Below are 22,369 nucleotides of genomic sequence, written 5' to 3' on the forward strand. Positions count from 1 at the left end.
GCAGCCTTGCTGGGTTCCTCTTGCCCTACCTGGTGGCTCCATGTATGTCTTGCCTGGAGCCATGATGGCCCACATGCCCAGGAAGGGCGGTGGAGGGATGTGTATGTGTGTGTGTGTGTGTGTGTGTGTGTGTGTGTGTGTGTTGGGGAAGGGAGGCGAAGTTCCTGAGGGGCTTCTGGACGCTGAGCACAGTGCCTCATACATAGGTAGGACACAGTGGTTATAGTGGACACCCAGGTGGAGGTGATGGGGGGGTGGGGGGAGAGGTGAAGGTAGACCGAGGAGCCCAAGAAGAGATTTCCTAGGGAAACCTCCAGAACGAGTGGTGTCTCCTAGAGTGTGACTAGCAGGGACTGCGGAGGAGGAGGGAAGAAGGTTCTCAGCAGGAAACACCACAAGGGAGGCAGAGAGGCCCTGGGAGATCGCAGCCACTGGGCTGGGGAGATGCTGAGTAGTGGAAGCTTTTCTGGAAGAGGTGGCCGAGGGCTGGCTAGTGCACAACTGGACATGGTATCAGCCCCTGCCTGGTAGTCAGCTACGCCTGAACCCCTCCCCGTGGTGGCCCACTTCCCCCAGGCCCAGGGTGGCATTGCCTTCCTGGCCGTTGGCCAGGGCTCAGTACTGGAGCCTATCCTGGGGGGCGTGGTGACGGGCTCCACTCTGTCCTTCCACACTTCTGAAGACCTCTGTCCAATCTGGCTACATGGAGGGAAAGGACCGGAAAATGTAGACATTGCCGTTCTGCCTTCTGGGACAGCTTGCTTCTCGTCATCTGTTCTGTAGATGTGCACACGTCCACCCGTCCTCGAATGCATGTGTCCCTGCGGATGAGTCTGCGTGGGTACCCGTTGGAGTGTCTGCATAGATGTGGACGTGAGTGTGTGGCTGGGCATGCGTCCCTGTGTGTGCACATGCACCGGGGAAGTGTCTGCCCCCCGTCCTTTTTCTTCCTTGCGAGCCAACAGGACTTTCCTGAGCAGCCCCCATGTGCCAGGCTCCACACAGGATACTGGGGATGAGATGCAGCCAGCTTGGGCACGGGCGGTAGGAGTTCCATAGCCAAGCAGAGAGAGAGAGAGACAGACAGACAGACAGACAGGCAGACACGTACTGTGTGCGAAGTGAGATCATCGGTAGGAGGCTTGGCCTGGCTGTTGCTAGAGGAGCCAGAAGGGGGCTGAGAGCTGGGGGCAGAGGGATTACCAGGGGTCTCCTCCGGGGCCTGTGGGATGGGATGGACCGGATTCCTCTGTGGGGGACCACAGCTGGAGCACAGGCAGAGAGATAGCCAGTGCCGAGCACGGCGTGGGGGAGCCAGCCAGGAAAGTGGCCAGGTCGCACTGACCTGAGAGGTTTTGAACAGGCAGGCTCAGGTCACGGCTGTGAGTTGTAAGTAAGCTGTCACCGTTTAAAAATCAAAACACTTCGTATTTTGAAAAGCTCGGGTTTCCAGCTTCTCTTGAACTGTGGGAAGCCGTGGCTACCCTGGGCCCCCCCATGGCTACACTGAAATAACCAGCTGGGTGCTACCCTTGATCCTGAAACCTACCAGCTTTTGCACTCCCATCAAGTTTAAGGCCTCTAGAAAAGAAGGTCTGAATTGGAAGCCAGAGATCACAGATTCTCATGTTTGAAGGGACTACTTGTATACCTCCAGGAACAGGAAGCTTTATTATGTCACAAGATATATGACTCGAAGTGAAGATTTAGAGAGAGCTTTTTTTAAAACACATTGGAATATACACAACTATATATATATACACATATATATACATATATATACACACACACACACACATATATATTATATATATATACTTATATAAATTACATATATATATATAATGAAGTTTGCCATTTTAATCATTTTTAAGGGTACACTTTAATGGCATTAAATACATTTACAGTGCGGTGTGACCATCACTGCTACCCGTTTCTTGCTCTTTGCCATCACTCCAAACAGAAACTCTTATCATTAAGCAATACCTCCCCATTCCGCCTGCCTCCAGCCCCTAGGTTACCTCCAACCTACCTTCCATCTCTATGAGTTTGCCGATTGCAGGTGTTTCATGTAAGTGGACTCGTACAACATTTTGGGTCTGGCTTTGGTAGCTCAGCATGTTTTCAAGGTTCGTCCACACTGCAGCGTGTGTGAGAACTTTTGTTCGTTTTTATGACGGAATAGCATTCCATCGTATGGATGTACCACCCTGTATGTATGAACGGTCGTCCATTCATCTGTGGATGGACACTTGGGCTGTGTCTACCTCTTGGCTATTATGAATGACGCTGCTGCTGTGCACATTTGCATACAAGTCTGTGTATGTCCCTGTTTTCAACTCTTGGGGGTATATACCCAGGAGAAAAATTGCTGCATCGTGGGGTAATTCTGTCTTTCACTTTCTGGGGGAACAGCCAAACTGTTTTCCACAGTGGCTGTACTCTTTTAGGGGGACCAGTTGCCTGTCGTCCTGGGCAGGATGGGGAATGACAAGAGGGCCTGACCGAGTGGCCTCGATCGTCTGTCCTCACCCTCTCTCTCCCTCTGTTGACAGAGTCGCCCCAGGAAAGGCCGGGCTCCCGGCGCAGTCTGCCCGGCAGCCTCTCAGAGAAGAACCCCAGCATGGAGCCCTCGGCCACCACGCCGTTCCGGGTCACGGTAACTATCTCTGCGTCACCATCGCCACCTGGCCTGGGGTGCCACTCTGCGACCCCGCGGGCCCCCTTCCTGGAGCCTCACGGACCGGGAGAGCATCCAGCCTCCCTTGTTCTAGGTATCCGATCACTCAGCTGCTCCCCTCTCTGTGGCTCAGCCTGGGGGCCACACGGGGGTCCCGTCCTGTGAGGGAGGGGGCAGACGGAGGACAGACAGCCCCGCAGCCACGGGGCCCAGAGCAAGCTGGCCGGGGAAGCGAGAGTCTAGCGCGAGCGAGGCCAGATAAACACACCCTCACGTGTGCACATGCACACCACGCTTCCGCGACTCTTAAGATGCACGATTTTAATTTTTGCGTTTTAATATCTCTCACGTTGCAGTCTGTGGCGTGTCATAATTTAATCGCTGTGTTTTTTCTTTCTTGGAGACCCATAAAATAATGCTGCATCTTAAAACTGAAGAGGCCTTAGAATTGACAAAGCACAGCATATATACTTCAGCTATTGATTTCAGTGGCCTCATTAGCATACACCTTTTTATGACTAACCCGAACAGCTTTACAGAGATAGAACGCGGTGACCCTTATCATCTGACTCTCTGGGTCCCGCTGTGTCCTCGCCGAGCACGCACACTGTTGTATGTTCCCGTGCGCCCCTCTGTCCAGTGCCCTGTCGGCCACTGGAGGCACAGAGAAGTACAGACAGGGAGAAAGCAGAACACGCCGTCTCTTCCCCTGGGAGCTCATGGTCTATAGAGGAGACGGGTGGATGTTTGATCGATACTTCATCCATTCCTTCATCCAGCAGTTTTTATGGCAAGCCAGCTGTGTGCCAGGCACCATTATTGGGACTGGGGCTGAGTGGGAGGAGGTGGCCAAGAGAGGACCTGGTAGACATTCTCATGCTCGAGCTACGTGCTGTGAAGAAAAGCAGGCTGCTGTGATAGAGGACAACAGGGGGGCTTCCTTGAGGTGGTGTGGTCGAGAGGTGATATTTGCGCCGAGGCCCAAGGGATGAGGCGCCAGCCCTATGGGGAGCAGGGGAAAGAGGGTTTTGGGTGGATGGAACAGAGAGGGCACGGGCCTGGCTGTCACCATGCGGTGTGATTTTGGGGCTCCAGATGAGCTAGGAGTAACTAGCTGTTCCCTATGCATTAGAAAGGGTATCCCCCTGGAGGCTGACTTTATGAGCTGGGTCTTAAAGGGTAAGCAGGCACAGTGAAAGAGGGAGTTCCAAGTAGGGGGAACAGCAGCTGCAAAGGCATAGAGGCGCACTAGAAACTGATGTGTTTGTGAAACGGTGAAATGCGTGGTGGGACTGGAGTTGAGGGGTATGGAGGACTGGGTAGGCAGCTGAGCAGCTGGGCTGAGTCTGGGGCCGATGGAGCTTCAAAAGCCAGGCTAAGCGGGGTGGGGCTTTCCATGGGGCAACTGATTCTCCCGCCTGTCTGTGTGTCATAAGAATGCTTGCAAAACAGATTCTTAGGTTCCCTCAAGATTTCAGTGCAGTGGGCCAGGGGCAGGACCTGGGTATCTGCATTTAAAAAGCTCCCCCAAGAGGTGGGTGTGAGCCTCAGGCTCTGAATTGGCCTTGGGCAGCAGGAGGAAAGGGAAGCCTGTGCCGAGAGTGGATTCAGGGTCACTCCCCTGGGTGTGGTGGGGGCCCCTGGGAGACCATCTCTAGCCTGCAGGGAGGGCAAAGACGCTGACACCTGGGTGACCCTGACTCCAATCAGTCAACTGGAGCTGAGGCCAAGTCCTGCCTTCCCCTGGGCCCTAGGGGCCACAGCCTCTGGGGCTGAGCCTTCAGGGGCCTTAGGGAACAAAGACTAATAATAACGTAGCCACCTGCACTATGCTTCCGGTCCTACGTAGATGATCTTTTTTAATCCTCAAGACAGCCCTGAAGCTGAAACTTTGATCACCCCATTTCACAGATGAGAAAACTGAGGCTCAGAGAGGGGAAGTCACTCAGCTAAGCTCCAAGCGCCACTAAACGGTGGAGCCAAGGTTGAGACCAGCCTCTCTGACGTCAGGGCACAAGTGTGCACTCCCGGCCGTGAGCAGGGGAGCCGTTGTCCCCGTGCCCTCCCGGAACCTCCCAGTGTTTCTCCTTGCCTGTTCCCCTTCCTTTTGCTGCTCTGATAGAGGTATCATCACACCTTGAAGTTGCTGTCACTGCGGCGCTTTAACTGCCGGGTAGGTTTGGCGTCCTTCTTGTAGTGACGTCTTCGCCCCATTAACCGTGTGTGGGTCAGAGCCAGCCCCAGGCTTCTGGACCCCCAGGCACTGGGACTCAGTCCCGCCTGCACGAGCTGGGTCCGCAAGGTGGAAAGCGTGTTCACTTGTCACTTTACCCACTTCTCACAGCAACCTGGAGGGGAGGGACCATTCGTGTCTCCATTTCACAGATGAGGGAGCTGAGGCTGAGAGACATGAAATCATTTGCTCGGTGTCACACAGCTCCAGAATGATGGATGCCAGGACCATTGGACATTCACGTTTTGTGTCCTTCCCTAGACACCTTGGCCCTTTTCTGTGTGGAGCAGTTCAGGGTGTGAGTGTCTATACTGGGCTGTGCTTGGAGCTCACGGGTGCTAGAGAGCTCAGAGATAGGGATCTGGGTTCAAATCCTGGCTCTTCCGTGACCTGTGTGACCTCATTAGTCACTCAGCCTCTCTGAGCCTCCGGTCTGTGTCAGTAACGTGTGGAATGTCCACCCTTCCTTGAAGGACTGTGGTGGACCTTCGTGAGTCCTGGCACGTCGAGGCCCACGTCTGACCCAGGGTGGACACTCAATACTGAATATCCGCCATTATCCTTGGAATCGTATTTCCCTTTTTGGCTTTGGAACAGTAGAGATCTGGGGAGGGTCAGGGTGGAGAGCCAAGGACAGGGCGTTTGGTGGGAGGGAGCCGGGCTTGGGTGTTGGGGACGGACGCTTGTAGGACCAGAAGCACACCCTCTTCTCCTGCCCAGCTCGCACTTCCTCACATGTGCTGCCATAGGCCGCATCCTCACGTGCTTGGCTGACTGCTGCTGTGTGTACCCTCCCCCCTCCCCCGCCGAGGGAACCCAGGCAACATGGTTTTGCCCCGGGGGAGGCAGGAGACACAGTACAGGATATACCTGAATAACTGGTGTCTTCGCTGCCGTTTGAAACTCGGGGGACAGGATGTCACCCCCTCTCACAGAAACGCCCTTGTGCAACCATGGAGTTTAATGGAGAATCAACATGTTGTGTTCGTTCGGATTCATTCTGTCTGCCTCCCCCATGAAGACTAAAGCCTGGGAGAGGCTGGACTTGTCCAAGGTCACCCCTCAGCTGGGAGCACTTCTGGGTCCCGGCTGTTTGTACCCATACGTGGCCCCAACCTTTTGTGATTTGGCCTGGGACTGCAGCCACCCCACAGGGCATCAGGGGCTGGGCACAAGTCCCACCTCTGTTTCTTGGAGATCATGTGACCCTGGGGGACCCTCAGTTTACCCTTCTCTAAAATGAGGAGTATGGACTTTGTAAGGCAACATGTGGTTTGGGCATAAAGTGGGCGCTTAAAGATTTCGATGCAGGGGCGCCTGGGTGGCGCAGTCGGTTAAGCGTCCGACTTCAGCCAGGTCACGATCTCGCGGTCCGTGAGTTCGAGCCCCGCGTCAGGCTCTGTGCTGACGGCTCAGAGCCTGGAGCCTGTTTCCGATTCTGTGTCTCCCTCTCTCTCTGCCCCTCCCCCGTTCATGCTCTGTCTCTCTCTGTCCCAAAAATAAAAAAAAATAAAAAAAAAAAAAAAAAAAAGATTTCGATGCAGTAACGAAAAGAATGAGCTAAAAGTCAGCAGACTCAGGGCTGAGCCTCATATCAGCTTTGTGACCTGGGCAAGACACAGAACCTTTGCCCATCTGGTATGACTTCCTTCTATCTACAGGTGGAGTTGGGGGTGGGGAGTGGACCACTAGGACCCATGGTGCCAGCAGGCTGGGGTGTGCCCTGAGAGCTGTGGAGGACCCTGGACTAGGGTAGGATGGAGAAGGGAGCTGGGAGCACGTGACCACATGGGCCTTCTGCCCGTCTCTGGCCCTCAGCTCTCGGGCTCCACCGAGATGTCGAGGCCAAGATTCAAACCCTTTTCTCTGCATCAGTAGGGAATCCTGGAAGGAAGAGAGGGAAGGCAGGCAGCAAGCCAGGGCCCCGTATCTGCACACGCTGTCAGACGGGGTCTGGGGGCTCTGCCTGGGCCCATCTCCCTTCCCAAAGCCCAGGGGTCCTTAGCACAGCAGCATGCCGCCCCTTCTCACCTGCCACTCCATGTTAGGAATTCGTGGTTTGATTTGGGGGGAAGGTGATGGTGACTGTTACCTGTCTCCCCACGGGTCCCCTCAGCCCGCCACCTTCCCCAGACCCAACCTCCCCTTGGTGTAGGCTGGGTCCTTCCTGTCTGCCCCCCACCCCCTCCCATCGACCTTGAGGAGGGCTGGCAGGGCTGGGGTGTGGGAGGCGGCAGAGACTCTGGGAAACTTGACAGCCAATTGATTCCTCTTCGGGAAGTTGAAAGTGGAGAATCGTGTTTGAAGGTTTAGCTGAAATTAGGTCTCAGGGCTATTTTTTGCAAGATGGAGAAGGAGAAGTGTCAGGGAGGGGAAGGCCCAGGGGGGTGGCGGAAGCTGCAGACAAACTCAGTCGCGGGTTGATTGCAGATGCTTCTGGAAGGGGGTCTTAGTTCCTTTCAATCACCTACTTCTGCTGGATGCTCATTTGTGCGCACCCCGGGTGGTGGGATGGAGGTGCGGCCGGGGTGCTGTGGGAATGCAGAACACGGGGCAGTTACCATCGGCTGATAACGGTAGGGAAGAAATCCTGGAGGAGGATCTTTGGGGCTGAGCTTTGAGGGATGTGTAGGAGTTTGTCAGGAACAAAGGGAGAAGAGTATTCCAGCTGGGGGAGACGTACGTGAATTGGAACAAGCCAACGGCCCTGTGTGATTAGAGTGTTGGGTGAGTTGGAGACATAAAGGAGGGGGCACGGGAGAGGAAAGTGAGTGGGTGGAGGCTTTGGACTTGCCCCTGTGGGGCACAGGAGCCACAGGCGATGCTGGGTAGGAGTGGAGCCAGCAGATCTCTGGGATGCGGACTTCCAGCTCCACACGCCTCTCCCCACTCCTGCAGCTTTTCCCTGCGCCCTTTTCGTGACTCAGCTGTCTTTTCCCATCACACACATAGTGCCAGGCACGTGGACATAAACACACAGGCCTGTGAGGGGGACCCCTTCGACACCACCATGGAAGGCCGTTGGAAGCGATCACGAACGCTTCCCCGTACAGAGGAAGGCCTGGAGCTCAGAGAGGGGAGGGTCCTTTCCCAAAGTCACACAGCCTATCTGGAACGGGGCCTGGAATCGAGCCCAGGTGTCCCTGTGTCCGTGCCCCCCTTCGGGGCTGCTCACGCCTTGCCGCTTCCAGCCCTCTCTTCCCTGCAGTTGAGTCCTTCTGCCCACCTCCATCAGGCTTCCTGGGAAGAGAGGCTTAAGGAAATGGGCATTTGTGGGTCTGAAGGTCCCCAGAGGCCTCCGATGGCTCCTGCCCACTCGTCACACACTGCCATCTCCTGGTCTGCCTCTCTTCCTCCATTCGTGCCCCTTCTCAGCTGGGGCGACTCGAGTGAGGCATCGGGGTGGTGGACGGAAAAGCTGGTCAGGCTCACAGACCAGATGAGCCACCTCTGTCACTGCACAGGTGGCGAAACTAAGGCCCAGAGAGGGGAGGCTTGCCTGGAATACTTGTCGGGGCTCCCTCCGCCACCCCAGGCTGCTTTGGGCCCGTCTGTGTCTGTGGCCCCCAAACCGGTGTGGGGATGTCAGCCGTGCGGCCGTGGTTGGGTGTGACTGAGCAGTAGGGCCGGGCCCTGGATCGGGGTCCCACAGATGGGTGCCCCGGGCCCCTCCTCGCAATACCCTGCTCAGTGGAGGCCTGTGAGCTGGAGTCTCCCGGCCCGGTGGGTGGCAAGTGTTCTGCGGATGAGAGGGTGGTGGAGAGAGGCTAATTGTTATTAAACTGTTCAAACCCAAAAGGGAAATTACTATCATTTTGGTCTGTGTCCACCTTCTGCAGGGAGAAGCTCCTTTCCTGCAGCGGGAATCGAGGAGACGGGAATGTTATCACAGGGCCACCCGGGGGCGAGAGCTGGCCAGGGCAGCCAGGGTGGGCCAGGACGCTCTTTGGGGCAGAGATATGGGGTGAGGGGCTATTTGGAGCCTCCTGAACCTGAGGTCAGACCGGTGAGTGACGGCGGGCTGTGGTATTTGGTGCTGTTGGAGAGCTGCCTGCCTCATTAATAAATGATGGTATCATCGCGGGTCTCTGAGCCTCTCTTTCCCCATCTGTAGATGGGCACAGGAGCCCCTTACTCACAGAGTGGCTGTGAGGGCCCAGTGTCTGGCCTTCAGCCAACGTTCATCCTCTGTTCCCTCTTCTGGTGGGTGGGGCTCACTCCTTCCAGACACCTTCCCCCAGAGTCCCAGGTAATCAGACAGACCCCGTCCCTTCTGTACCCATTATCTGCGGCCCCAGAGCAACATTGCCTTTGGTGGAGCTTCTAGGGCTCAGCCCCGGCACCAGGAGGTGGAGGTGGGCAAAGTGATACCCAAGGGACCAGAGACAAAGTTCCCAGGTGGTGAGTACAGATGCGGGGAGCTGGAGACGTCTGCGCAGGGCCGTTTCCTGCCAGTTGGGGGCAGCAGAGGGCAGCGAGTGGACGCCTGGGCAGCCGCTCCCAGAGGAGAATGGAAGTCCCTGGGGTTTGTGTGACCCCCCCCCCCCCCAGGGCCACAGGGGCCCGGCTGAGCTAAACGAGCTCACCACTGGGTGGAGGAAACAACTCAAATCGAGGAGCACCTCTGGGCAGCTGGGTCTGGCCCTGGTGGCTGAGCTGACTGGGTCCGGGTTGGCCAGAGACCTGGGGGACCCCTGAGAGAGGGCCCAAATTAGAGACACTGGAATGGGGCAAGGCCTGGGGCCAAGGCCGCTTTCCAGCAGGAGAGGCACAGGCTGAGGCCGACCAGCCTGAGGGCCGCCAGGCAGCATCGGGGCACTGCCGCCATCGTCAGGCTGGCTAACAGACACTCTGGTGGTCATCCTTTGATGGCTTGCAGGTGTCTTGGTCCACCCCCACCAGTACTTCGAAAGGGAGCAAGGCAGGTGTTCTGGCAGAGGTGGGGTGGTTGTCAGAACTGGGGCCGAAAGTCCTGCCGACGTGGGTTCAGATCCCAGCTCTGCCAGCCCCTTGCTGTTGGAACGGTGTTGAAGTTCTTGCAGAGCCTGGCCCACAGCACCAGCCCAGCCTCTGCCAACCAGTCGTGTTCTCTCCATTTTATAGATGAGAATGCTGAGGCCCAGAGAGGGAAGGCGAATTGTCCCAGGTCACACAGCCAACTGCAGACAGATCTGGCATCTGAACCTGGGCTTCCCCATTTCCCTGCTTCATCCTGCCTCGTCCCTACCTCCAGCTGGCCTGGTCCCCAAGGGTCAAAAGGTGTCTGTTCAGGGCAGAAAGGAATGGCTCCCCTCGTCTCACCCCACCCTGTGGCCTCTGCAGGCCCTCTTCTGGGTGGGGGGGCGGGGCTCAGATGCCCTCACTTCCCCACCCCCTCGTGGGAAAACAAAGCAATTGTCTCTGTCACATCAAGTGGCATTTGGGTTGGATTACAGACATAATTATATCTGAGTCTTCAGGTGAGAATTGTTTCTAAAGCCAGGAGGCCCTCTTTGGAGGTGGCTGCAATGACATCTGTTTCCGATACAAGGCCTTGCATTGGGATGAGTTACTTTTCCTCTGGAATTGCTTAAAGAATGCCTAAAATAAGCCACGATTGTTACTGCCCTGCTCCAGCACCTTAGACGGCTTCCAGGGGGTGGGATCCAGCTCCCCAGCTGCCACCCCCCAGGCCTGTCCCAGCCTCAGTGCCTTCCTTCGTACAGGCTGGTCCTGTCCACAGGCCCTCTCCATTTCCCTGCCTTGAGAGCTCCTTCCCTCCTCCACACTCCCTCACTCCAGCAGGCATCTCCTCCCCTAGGCTTCAGAGCTCAGTCACAGTCAGACTGTGACTTAACCATCTACCAGACGGTGACTTTCTCAAGGGCAGCGACTGTTTCTGATTTATCTGAACCCTAGGCATTGAGATGGGGCCTCACGTGTGGTGGGCCCCTGGATGGGCTTGTGCAGTGAAGGTGTGTGAGAGAGAATGGATTGGGTGAGTGAGTGCAGGGTGGGGAGGGGGATGAGTAGGGAGCAGAAGTCCCTTCTGAGAGCCCCGCTTGATGTCTCTGGGGCCAGGTGGACACCCATCTTGGGAGGAGAGGCCAGGAGGTCGGGACAAGTCACTCGGACCACCACAGAGCCCTGGCAAGGACACCAGCCCTTGTTGTGAAACTGACCTTGACTCCACTCCATGGGTTCCCATGATCCCTCAGGGGCAGAACTCCCAGGTAAGCCAGGCCTGCAGATGGTAAATCACCCAGGAGGAGAAATAGCCTATAAAATCCTCTCCCCAAACGGTGCATTTTGTATCCTGTAGTGAAAAGGGCTTTAAAAAGCATTGCTCACTCAGGTGGATTTATGAGGGTTCCACCTGCCTCTCACCTCTCCCTCCCACTAATGTTTCTCGTCCCTGGGGCTGTGGCACCCTGGGGTCTTGATGCTTTTTGGTGGCTCTTGGTCCAGGGAGAAAAAGGGTAGCACCTCTTCCCTGCCTTGCTGATGCAGGGTTACTCCAGACCACCTAGGTACCGGGGGGGGGGGGGGGGCGCGGGAGGGGCAGGAGGAGAAACTGACTTCCTGGAAGCCCCCTGTGGCCCAGCACAGAGCTGGAGTCCCCACCATTCACACCCTTCCTTCCTGAAAGCTGTGGTCTCCAGAAGATTCCTCCCATTTGTTGTTACCTGCAAATGGGTCACCAGGGAGGGGAAAGATGGCATGCCTACACTGGAAAGGATTTAGACCTCAGCCAGACCAATCCCCTCATTGTAGAGAAAGGGAAAGTGAGTCACAGAGAGGCTAAGGTACTTGCTTAGAGCCTCGCCGTGCGATAATGGAATTATGGAAGAGCTTGGGCTCTGGCACAGGCTATCTGGACTGACCCCAGCTTGGCCGCTTCCTGGCTGTGTGGCTCTGTGAAAGTTGCTTGATCTCGCTGGGCCTCCATTCTGTCATCTGCACGTTGGGTTGTGAGAACGAAACCAGGAAAGTCACGTGAAGCTCTAATACGGCGCCTGAAGCTTGGGGCTGAATAAGTACATCTGGCTTACTCTTATTAGCACGTTGGAACGGTCCTCATTCTTATTAATAGCCAAGCTGGGTTTTTGGACTCAGCTTTCTTGACTCCAAACGTGGTTTTCTTGCCATTCTGCCAGGTGGCCTCTGGTAGGGGTGTTCACTCATGCAGGGTGTACAGAGCACAGGACAGGGAATAAGCTCTGAAGTTAGTGAGTCACCCCGGGAAGACTGGCCTGGTGCTGGGACTTCAAGCAGGGCCTGGAGGGGGGAGGGGGGAGAAAGGAAGGGGGAGATCCTGCTGCAGGGGTGAGGCTCCCCGACGGAGCCAGCTTCCCTGCAGCCACGCAGCCCTCGGTGCTGGACTCCCCAGCCCGGGGTCAGGGCTGGCCAAGGGCTTAAGCAGCTGATGAAGTGTTTGTGGCTGTCCAGACCTCTGGGACGGGCTGCTTATGCTAAGGCAAGTGTCGGCTAGCCAGAGGATTTATGGGGCAGTGAGTCACTCCCTGGCTGCTCTGGGTTATCACCTCCCTCCCTGAGATCTCAGAAACGTGTGTGTCATTTCATCAGTGTTCACTGATGCCACTCAGTCCTGGGCCCTGGCACATATCAGGAGGGCATCTCTGATGTCCCCGTTACCCCCTCCTACTACCTGCACACGCTCATCCTCTTCCCAACTGGGTGCCCCCTTCCTCCTTCCTCCCAGGCTTCCTTAGGGGCCCCCTCGATCCGGGTGTGGTCTGCACTGTTGGGGGAGGGGTCATGCCCCACGTTATCAGCCTGGGCTCAGGTGGCGGGGTGTAACTGGGAGGTCAGAGAGACCTGTGCTCACTCCATGGGCCTCTGAGGCAGCCAGGCTTCGGGCTGTCATACCTCTGCACCATTGCCCGTGCCAGGATTCTGCCCGGAATGCTCATCTGTGGTTTCCCTGCCCCAGATAAGCTCAGCAAGACCACCCATTGCCTCGCTTTCAGTGTTTCTACTATGCTCTCAAAAGCTGTCTCCTCCGGCAAACCCACCCAGACTGACCACAAGGGAATCCCTTTAAAAACCTCCCAGAGCACGGGCCGTGCCTGGGGGGCTCAGTCGATTAAGCGTCGACTCTTAATTTTGGCTCCGGTCATGATCTCACGGTTCGTTAGATCGAGCCTTGCATCGGGCTCTGTGCTGACAGCGCTGAGCCCGCCTGGGGTGCGCTCTCTCCCTCTCTCTCTCTCTCTCTCTCTCTCTGCCCTCCTCAGTTTGCACACGCCCCTGTGTGTATGTGTGTACGCATGGGCGTTTTCTCTTTCTCTCTCTCTCTCTCAACATAAATAAACATTAAAAAAAAAAAACTTCCCAGAGCATATTCTCAGCCTTTCTCCTTTTTCCTTCATATCGTTAATATTTGTTAATTAGTTCAGGAAGTATTGAGGAATACTTGCCATGTGTCCTGCACTGGGGAGCCAGGCCAGCATGGTCCCCACAGTCCTGTGAGGGAGGCAGGCATGAAATCAATACATGTATAATTACAACGGTGATAAGTCTGCAGGGGGACCTGGCCTACTCGGAGGGCATTTTGTCGGCACCTCAGGACAGACTGTGAGGAGAGACAAAAAGGTGTGCAGGATCCACTGGCCAAGGGGTCTCCATTCTAGGCAGTGGGAACAGCCTATGCCAAGGCCCTGTGGCAGGAGGGGCTGGCGATTCTGAAAGTCCCATTGAAGCCACTGGGGCTGGAGCCCAGGGGATGGATTATGAAGCGCTTTAAGGGCCTTGCCAAGGGGCTAGGCTTTTATCCCCAAAGCTCTGGGAGCTGCGGAAAGGGGTGGAGCTGGTCAGTGCAGGATATGATCTGCTTTTACAAGGACCCCTCTGGATGCCCTTGGAGAATGGACAGGGGAAGGGAGGCAAGACCGGAGATAGCAAAGTAGCGAGGAGGCTCCTGGAGGTGTCTAGGAAGGGCCAGGTTCACCTCTCCAGCTGCACTGTGGAATCCTTGAGGGCAGAAATCCCATCCCTTCCAGGACTCAGCACATGGGGAGGCTCAGAGAATACACCCTGAATGAGCTGTTGACCAGCAGTCTTCCCCACCAAAGGAGATTTGGGTTCTACAGTTTGCTTTGATAAACTCCTGCTCTCTCTTTCCTTCCGGCTAATGGCTGGGCTGGCCCTTGGTGGTCAAAGTCCAAGCCATAAAAACGAAGATGATAGTAACTGACATTTCCTGAGTGCCGGGAAAAGGGCTAAATTCTTTACATGTGTGATCTCACTGACTTGTCACAACAACCTGGAGGTGACGACTGTTGTCCTCGTTCTACAGAAACTGAAATGGACTCGGATGGTTAGGTCACTGGCCTAGGGCCCGTAGTCATTAAGTGGTAGAACCCTTTGCTGCCATGCCTCTTGGGGGCGGGGGATAAAAAGTATCTGCCTTTTTCCCAGGGATTCCTAGAGAGTGAGGTAACCCTAGGACCTAGGTGGAGTTTTAGGTGTGATGATGGCAGGAGGAGAAATGTTTGGGGCAGGGATCTCCCAACTCTGGACAGGAGGTGGGGCCCTGAGGCCACATGACTCGGAGAAACCACATGTTCAGGGAGCTGTGAAGGCAAAGTTTCAGGGTGTGAGAGAAGCAAATAGAGATTCTGGTGCAAAGTGAGGTCCTGCCCACAGATCATGGGGATTATGGTAGCAGCAGCATTTTCTCCCCTTTGACCCAAGACCTGGGCTCCTAGCTTTTTGTGGTTGTGAATATGAGTCCATATGAGCTGGTATGTTTGGTCATTCTGTATGTGCCTGGTGACAGCTGAGTATGTATGTATATTTGTGAGTTTGTTCCGGTGTATTTGTATCTCCATTTGCATGATTCATGACCGTATGGGTGTATTTCTCTGTGTGCTGGTCAGTGTGCACGTTTGTTTATGTGTGTGTATCTGTGTGTGGTAGTGATGAGGGGACTTGTATGTTTATGCCTGCATTTCATTGTGGGCACGCACCCCCCCGCCCCACCATGTGTCTTTGAATGCATGCATGTCTTTGAATTTGTGTGCATTTCTGGCTGTGTGTGTTTCTCCATAGAAACATGTTGAAGTGTGGGTTTTTTGGCAATATTTTAATGCAAGAGTGACCCTTCTGTGCCAAAACCCAGCCCCCTGCTGGCTCTCATGGCTCTTGAATAGGTTCTTGTTCTGCGGCCCGAGTAGTCTGGCTGCCTTCTCTGGGTAAGCTGGGGTGTGGAGGTCTTACCCTCAAAGCAGCACTGGCAGGCGACTACAGAGGGTAATGTGGGCATAGGGTGGCCCGTGAGTAGGTGACTACCAGGAAGGCACCAGCTTCATCCCGGCTTAAAATGCCTGTCCTCTTACGGCTGTCACAATGTCGGACATGCCACCATGAGTGAGTCATTCCCCAACTGGGACCCTCTTTGATGGTACATACTTCCCAGGGGAGGAAGCCAGGGAAGCCTGGCAGCTTGCTGAGGGCAGAGCCCCAGGAACAGGGAAGAGGAACGGTGTGTCTGAAGGACTGAGGAAAAGCCAGAGAAGCCTCTGGTCCTGTTAGTGCCAGGCCTGGGGGAGCCCAGCTGTGGAAGGCACAGCTGCTCTGGCTTTAGCTGTTTAGAATCACCAGATATCAGCACTGGAATGGAGCCTGGTGATCACCCAACCCAGCCCTTATAATACAGAAGGGAAGACTGAGGTCTGGAGAGAGGAGATGTGGGGAGCCGGAGAGGTTCTCGAAGGGTGGGGTGCAGGCGTGGCAAAGAGCACTGGGTGAGGAGATAGGACACCTAGGCTCTGCCGTGGTTCTGCTACTGCCTTGCTCAGTGTTTCTGGGAAGTCCTCCTGCCCTCCTGCCTTCTACCATGTGGGCATTGCCCTGGCTGCCTGATCTGGCCCCTCCTCGCGACTCTAGAAGCAGGACGTCTTCCCGGAGCCTAAGGCGTCGAGGCTGCCTGCCAGCCAGTAATGCCCAGCAGATCTCCTCTCCTAGGGTCGAGAGAGGTGGAACTATCTAGATGGGGTCTTCCGCTCCCTTTCCTGTGTCTTTCGGTGTGATTTTGGCATCTGTGCAAAGCTGCAGAAGGATACTGAGAGACACGCCTGTTTAGGCGGCTTCCTTCCCTGAAGGCTCTCTGTGTGGGTGCAGGCCTTGGAGACGGCCACTGGAGGAGGAGCGGGGCCTGGGCCGAGGGAGAGCCCGCCGGGTTCTGCCTCCATCCTGAGCGCTCAGTGGGAGTTAAAGGCAGGTCAGGCCCACCACCGGTCTGTCTGTTAGAAGGGGAAAGGCCCTGAAGACAGGACCGAGGATGCAGGACCAAACAGATGATGGAGCCAGGAGAAGGGACTCCCGCTCGACAAGAGTGCCCGCTGTGTGCCAGACACGGTGCCCGGCGCTTCACACTCAGGGTCCAAGATGGCTCAGAGGACCAGTGGTGGCCTGCCACCTCTGGGTGCCCAAGGGGTGGTGCTGGAGTGCAAACCCGGGGTCCCCTAGGTGCTGCCTAGGGGACTCGTGTGTGAGGCACGTGTGAGGCTGGGCCTGGGCAAGGTGTCCCCTCCCTGAGCCACCAGTCCTCACCCGTGACACTGCTGTGCTCAGGGAGAGAGTGCAGTTCCTTTCTCTCCTCTGGTCTGGCCTGTGGCCCCCGGAGCCTGGGGCTGAGCTGTTTGGCGAGGACGTGCGGGCACATATGTCGAGGGCCCCCATATGTATAGACACCCCCAGCCGCCTAATAGCTCTGCTACTCTTAGCGAGGGGCTTAGCTTCTCTGGGCTTCTGTTTCCCCACCTGAAAACCCAAAACATTCTGAGTTCTGAGGCATCCTCCCCGCATTCCTGATAACAGGCCCATCCCCCCAGGCCTCCTTCCTGGGACTTGGGGGGTATTCAAAGAGTGCCAGGGGCAGGGACGCTGCAGAACAGGAGCTCCGTAACTGGTCATCTCTCCTCATCGGCCCCGCTCGGAATTGACTGAAGTGGGTGAATGAACACATCACGTGTCTGGAATTCCTTGGGGCCCTTGAGAGAGTTTCTCAGAACATCCTGAGGAAGGGATGAGGAGGGCTGGGGCCAGATGTCAGGATGGTGGCACAATGGCTGGATGGGGATGGGGGAGCTGCTGAGAAGCATGTGGAAAAACAGCTACAGGCTGTGTTAGTAGAGGCCGAACACCCCATCTGGGGAGGCAGTGGGTTCCGTCCCCACAGGGCTCACTGGCTGCTCGCCGAGCTTTAGACATCGGTCCCTGGTCTGGGGACCTAGCGGCCCCGCCTGCCCCCGGCTCGCACACTTTGCACATTGAGAGGCTCTGTGAGGTTGCTTTAGAAAACGTGCTTATTTTAAAGCCTTCAACCCGGAGGACGTTCTGTGGCTCTGGGACCATTTTGCAAGCCTGTTCATTCATTCACTAGGCATGACACCAGCCTGTCCCTGCTGCGAGATAGCCTTCAGGCTCCTGGGAGAGCCCGGGGCAGACTCCCGCCTGTGGTGGTCATGTACCTTCTCAGGGCAAAACTTGGTGGCTGGAATACAGCCACATCAGCAATGATAATAATAAAGCCGGCAACTCCCATGTTCAGTGGCTTATTATTTACTATATTACTGGTGATATCTTGCCTCTGGATCCTTCCCACAACCCTCTAAAGTAGGTATCATTAGCCTATTTTACAGATAGGGACACTGAGGCTTGGAGTGGAGCAGGCCAGTAATTTGCCCACAACTTGTCTGAATTAAGATACGAACACAAGTGATGCTGGCCCACGGGTGTGATCAGCAGGGTGGCCTCCTGGGGAGGGTTGGGATAGACAGAGTCAGGCCCTGGAAGGTCCACAGCTTTCTCTCTCCTCACTGCACCCCTTCACCCATTTCACACACTGCTGCTGGGCCTTGCCTGCCATCTTCTGGCCAGGGGGGCTGTGGAGTTGGTCCTGAGCCCTGGTTTGCCTGCCCCCTGCTCCCCGTTCTCAGCCACTGGGCTGTCAGGAGGCTCCACCACAGTTCTAGAAAGCAGACCTCAAGAACCCTGTTACAAAGAAGGGACCACTTCCTTCCTTTGGCCACTGCCTCTCACTAAGGTTGACTTGGGTTTAGAGTAAGATTTTCTGACTTCTTGAGTTTAGAGCTGCAACCACCTCCAGAAATCACGTCCCTGGACCCGCCCATGAAGGGACAGGAGAAAAGGCTCGTCTCCCTTCATCCGGGGCTGGGTGAGAAGCCGCCCATGGCCCTCCACCCCATAAAGGAGGTCAGTAAGCAAGCTACGAGGCTGGGCAGAGTAGGGAACTGGAGTCTGGGGTCTTTGATTGACCTTGATATGTGATTTTGGGTAAGTCCCTTCCTGTCTCTGGGGCTCGTCTGCCCTTATATACAGACTTCTGGGCCTGAGTCCCCTTCCAGCTGTGGCTTTCTGGGATGGTGAGCCTTCTGCTAAGTCTGTTATATGCAGAGTCCTGAGCTGGGTCCTCTGGGGGATACAAGGTCCTCCAGGGTGGGCACATGTGATGTGGTGTGGGTGGTCATGGTCGGTTTGAGTGGGGAACAGTAGGCTTTAGGGGGGAGGCAGCTGGTCAGAGGAGCATTAAGTGTGGCCTTAGAGGGAGGGGTGAGGCAGAGGAGTGACACTGGCCTCACTCAACCTCCTAGAAGGAAGAAAGCCTTTTAAAAAAAAAAAAAAAACAAACAAACAGACTCAGAAATAGGATAAAGCTGTCAGTATAGCTACATAATGAACTACATAAATTGTGAAAAATGCCTCGAGGTTCTTTGTACCACAAGCAGTGTAAAAATTGTGAAATTGTCATCAGTGTAGAAAATGAAAACCAAGAAAAAGTACAAGCCCGTTGAGGCATTGGCTGTGAGAGAAGAACCCATCCAAGTTGGCCTTACCCGGCAGGAGGCCAAGGTTGGGGGTGCCCAGAGCTGATCCAGAATTCCTGCCTCTGTGCTGTGTCCCCTGAGAGCCTCCTGTTCCTTGGCCTGCCACCATTTGTGGTCCCTCTCCATTAGGGATTGCCCTCTGGAGGAGGCTCCCTCCTGCGGCCCCTCACACCTATGAAATATTCGCTGAACTACAGCTGATTAGAGCATCTTGGTGACACTGAGCTGCAGAGTGAGAAGGATTTGGACCCACTGCCTGGAAGGACTGGATGAGGTGGTGTTTCAGCTAGGCCCTGGAGGATGTGCAGAGTTCTGACAAGTGACCACGGGGTAGGTCGTCTTCCTACGGAGGTGAGAGACTGAGGGAGAGGAAAGAAGGGTGGAAGGATAGGAAAAGGGAAAGCCTGAAGAGGGTGGGCAGAGAAGGGGGGCGGTCCTAGTGGAACCCGGCATTAGGCAGGCCCGGAAGCTGTGTGTCCTTGGACAAGCCATCTTACCTCTCTGAGCAAGGTTTCTTCGTTTGCAGAAAGGGGTAATGTTTCTCTGTCATTTTCTTGTTTGTGTGGGTGACATGAGATGATGTGTACAACTGACGGCTCACTTCATCATGAAGTGATGGGGTGCTGGGGTCATAGGGGTGGACAGATCCCGCACGGGGCATGGCTTATGGCAAATGTCCACCCCTCCTCCTGGGCCAGAGAGGGCTGCAAGCCTAGCCTTTGTTGTGTGATGGATGAAATGTGTTGATCACACTGGGTACAACATGGACTTCAAAATGAGTTACTATCCCATTTCCTTCTGTCCTTATATCACCTGGAATTGAGGCTGGGGTGGGTGAGACCCCCAGAACCCCTCTCAATTCCTCCGTCAGGGGATTCCCACCTCCCTTGAGTTTTTTTCTCCCTCTAACCTTCTGTGGTTCCACAGCCTGGATAGCTTGAGCCCCCAAATCTTCCCTCACCTATAAAGGGAGGCCTGGTTCAACCTGGATGTATTGAACTCTGTCCTCCTCCCTGTCTCTTCCGTGGGACCAGGAGCTCCTGGAGTTGGGGATGGGATTAAGCTCTGTCCTCCCAACGCTGCGCAGCCTGGTAGATGGACAAATGAAATGGCCTGAATGGGGGCCCTGGCTGGGGCTTGCCATACTCCTCCTAGGAAGGGACCCCTACCCGCCATGGGTCATGAATGGTGCCCTGCAGCAGCTCGTCTAGCAACGGCTGCCCAGCCTTCCCTCTGACGTGGCTGCAAACCTTGAAGCATGCCCTGGGGATACTCAGCAAACCCTTCAGCCTCTGCCCCCTGCCTGAGCTAGGTGCTAGGGACCCTGTCCTTGAGGAGGTTGCCCCTGCTGGAGTGCCCCTGCTGCGGCAACCAAGGTTGCAGGCAAGGGGCTTCACCCCGAGGGTCACTGAAAGTCGCCTGCTGTAGGGAAGGCACCCAGGTTAGGGGGCCAGGTGGCCAGGGTACTATCAGGCACTGGCCCCAGAGGACCGATCACATGCCAGCTCTCAGAACCTTAGTTTTCCTCATCTGTAAGACCTGGGGCTGAGAACCCCGACCTCGCGGGTGGAGGACCGCACGGTGTCAAGCCGGGATGGGGTGCGGGGCGTGGACTCCTCTAGGTGGGTGGGGGCGTGACCTCGTTCTGGGAAGAGGTGAGGGGGCCCGCCGCAGCCCCCCGGGGTCCCCGCCCCTTCGCAGCCCCGCCCCTCGCCTCCGGACCCCCCCCCCCCCCACGCCCCGCTCCCGAGGGGGGGGTCGGGGGGGGGGGGCTCGGGCGGCCTCGGCCGCGGCCGGCGCGACTCGGCTCCGCGTCGCCATGGCAACAGCGGCTTAGGGGGCGGGGGCGACGTGGCGGGCTGGGCCGGGCGGCGCCGGGTGGGCTGGGCCGCGCTGCGCGGGCCGGGCCGTCGGCGCTCGGTCGGCGGGCGGGCGGGCGGCGCGGGCCGCGAGCAGCTGGGGCCGAGCCCGAGCCCGCGCCCGCCCTCGGCCGCGCGGCCGCCCGAGCCAGGGCGCGGGTCCCGCGCGGGTCCCGGGCCCGCCGCCGCCGCCGCCGCCGCCGCGCTAACCCCGCCTCCCCTTCCCCCTCTTGTCGCCCCGCGCGCAGGGCTTCCTCAGCCGCCGCCTCAAGGGCTCCATCAAGCGCACCAAGAGCCAGCCCAAGCTGGACCGCAACCACAGCTTCCGCCACATCCTGCCGGGGTTCCGGAGCGCCGCCGCCGCCACCGCCGCCGCTGCCGCCGCCGCGGACAATGAGAGGTGAGCCCGCCGCCGCCAGCGCCCGGCCCGGCCTCCGCGCGCCGCCGCCCCGGGATGCGCCCCGGAGGGCGCGGGGACAAAGCGAGAGCCGGGGCTGGGGCGCGCTGGAAGCGGGAGGGCACCGCACGCCCGCCCTCCGGCAACTTGTGGGGCCACCTCGGACGGGGGGGTCACGGCGGGAGGACCTTTCTCTCTCCCCGCGGGGTGAGGAACGGGTGTCCGCGGCCCCGGGCGAGGCCGGGCGGGAAGTGCCCTCGCCGAGAAGTCCTGCCTCGCCTCGCCGAGGTGGGCATTGTTTCCCGGGCGGTGCGGTGCCCGGCGCTGGGGACCGAAGTGGCGCCTCCACCCCCAGGACCCATCCCCCTGCCTCTGGAGCCCCCGGGTGTCCGATACAAAAGGCATTTTCGGCTGGGTTTTGCCGAGACTCAGTGGTGAGGAAAAGGGTGAACATCTGGAGGGGAGGAGCAGGGGGCTGGGCCGCTTAGGGGGCACATCTGCTCTAAGTAGGGCGCGTGCTCCGCTGGGGGCTGGGGTGAGCACAGGGGGCAGTGCCGGGGCTCTGAGCTCAGGGGCATCGCCTGAGGCTAGGGGAGAAGGGCCTCGTCCTCTCCAGCCTGGGCAGCTGCTTCCCTCCCTCACCTCTCCACTCCCAGGGGTGTCTCCTGTTCCCCTGTTTCCTTTTCCTGGGCAAGCCTGGAGCAGGTGTGGAAATTCCAGGGGGAGGTGGCTTGTGGGGCAGAGGAGGAGAGGGAGAAGGTGGTTCAGCCTGTTCCCAGTCACCAGCAACAGAGCAGGCTTCAGCTCGCAAGGGCAAGCCATCCTGTCCGTGTTCGGGGGCACTGGGCAGACACGGTCCCTCGGGGCCCAGGTCCCCCTCCGTGCGGGGTACCAGCCACGGCACCTTTCCACTTGGGCACAGGCACAGTGATGGATTCCGGTGCCAGTTAGAACACGTCCCTGCTCGGCTAGTGGAGGTGAAAGAACAGGCAGGCACCAAGGAGCCTTTTCAGCATTCAGCCCCGACATCTCAGGCCCCTGGCATCTGCCTTCGTAGGGCTGTGCCCCTGTGTATGATTGGCAAGTTGGCACTCCCTGTAGGGGAGGCACAGGTAGAATAAAAATGTCTCTCTCCTTCCCGTTGGCTCCAGCAGGCAGAGGAGTACAAGTTATAGCCCAACTCCTGCCCAAGGTTGAGTGGCTGTTTGACTGACCCCTAGCATCTTCCCGGAGAGTACCCCTCCCACCCCCTGGGAGAATCACTAGACCTTTAATTTCCATCAGCCCAGAGGTGCTCTCCAATGCATCCCCACTGCTGCCTGCAGCTGGTTTCCTGCCCCAGCTGCC

General features: G+C 57.1%; 1 protein-coding gene across 8 annotated transcripts in view; it reads left to right on the forward strand.

Moving 5' to 3' along the window:
* Positions 1-22,369, forward strand: part of DAB2IP (DAB2 interacting protein) — a 188,371-nt gene that overhangs the window by 86,092 nt on the left and 79,910 nt on the right. For 7 of the 8 annotated variants that reach the window (XM_078436529.2, XM_078436527.2, XM_078436532.2 and 4 more), the window contains 2 exons: positions 2,556-2,659; positions 20,874-21,025. In XM_078436529.2, the coding sequence (XP_078292655.1) occupies positions 2,556-2,659; positions 20,874-21,025 (256 nt within the window). The other variant, XM_078436534.2, reaches the window with a different exon arrangement.

Source organism: Panthera onca, chromosome D4 (genome assembly GCF_046562875.1).
Source record: "Panthera onca isolate mPanOnc1 chromosome D4, mPanOnc1 haplotype 2, whole genome shotgun sequence".
NCBI classification, from domain to species: Eukaryota; Metazoa; Chordata; class Mammalia; order Carnivora; family Felidae; genus Panthera; species Panthera onca.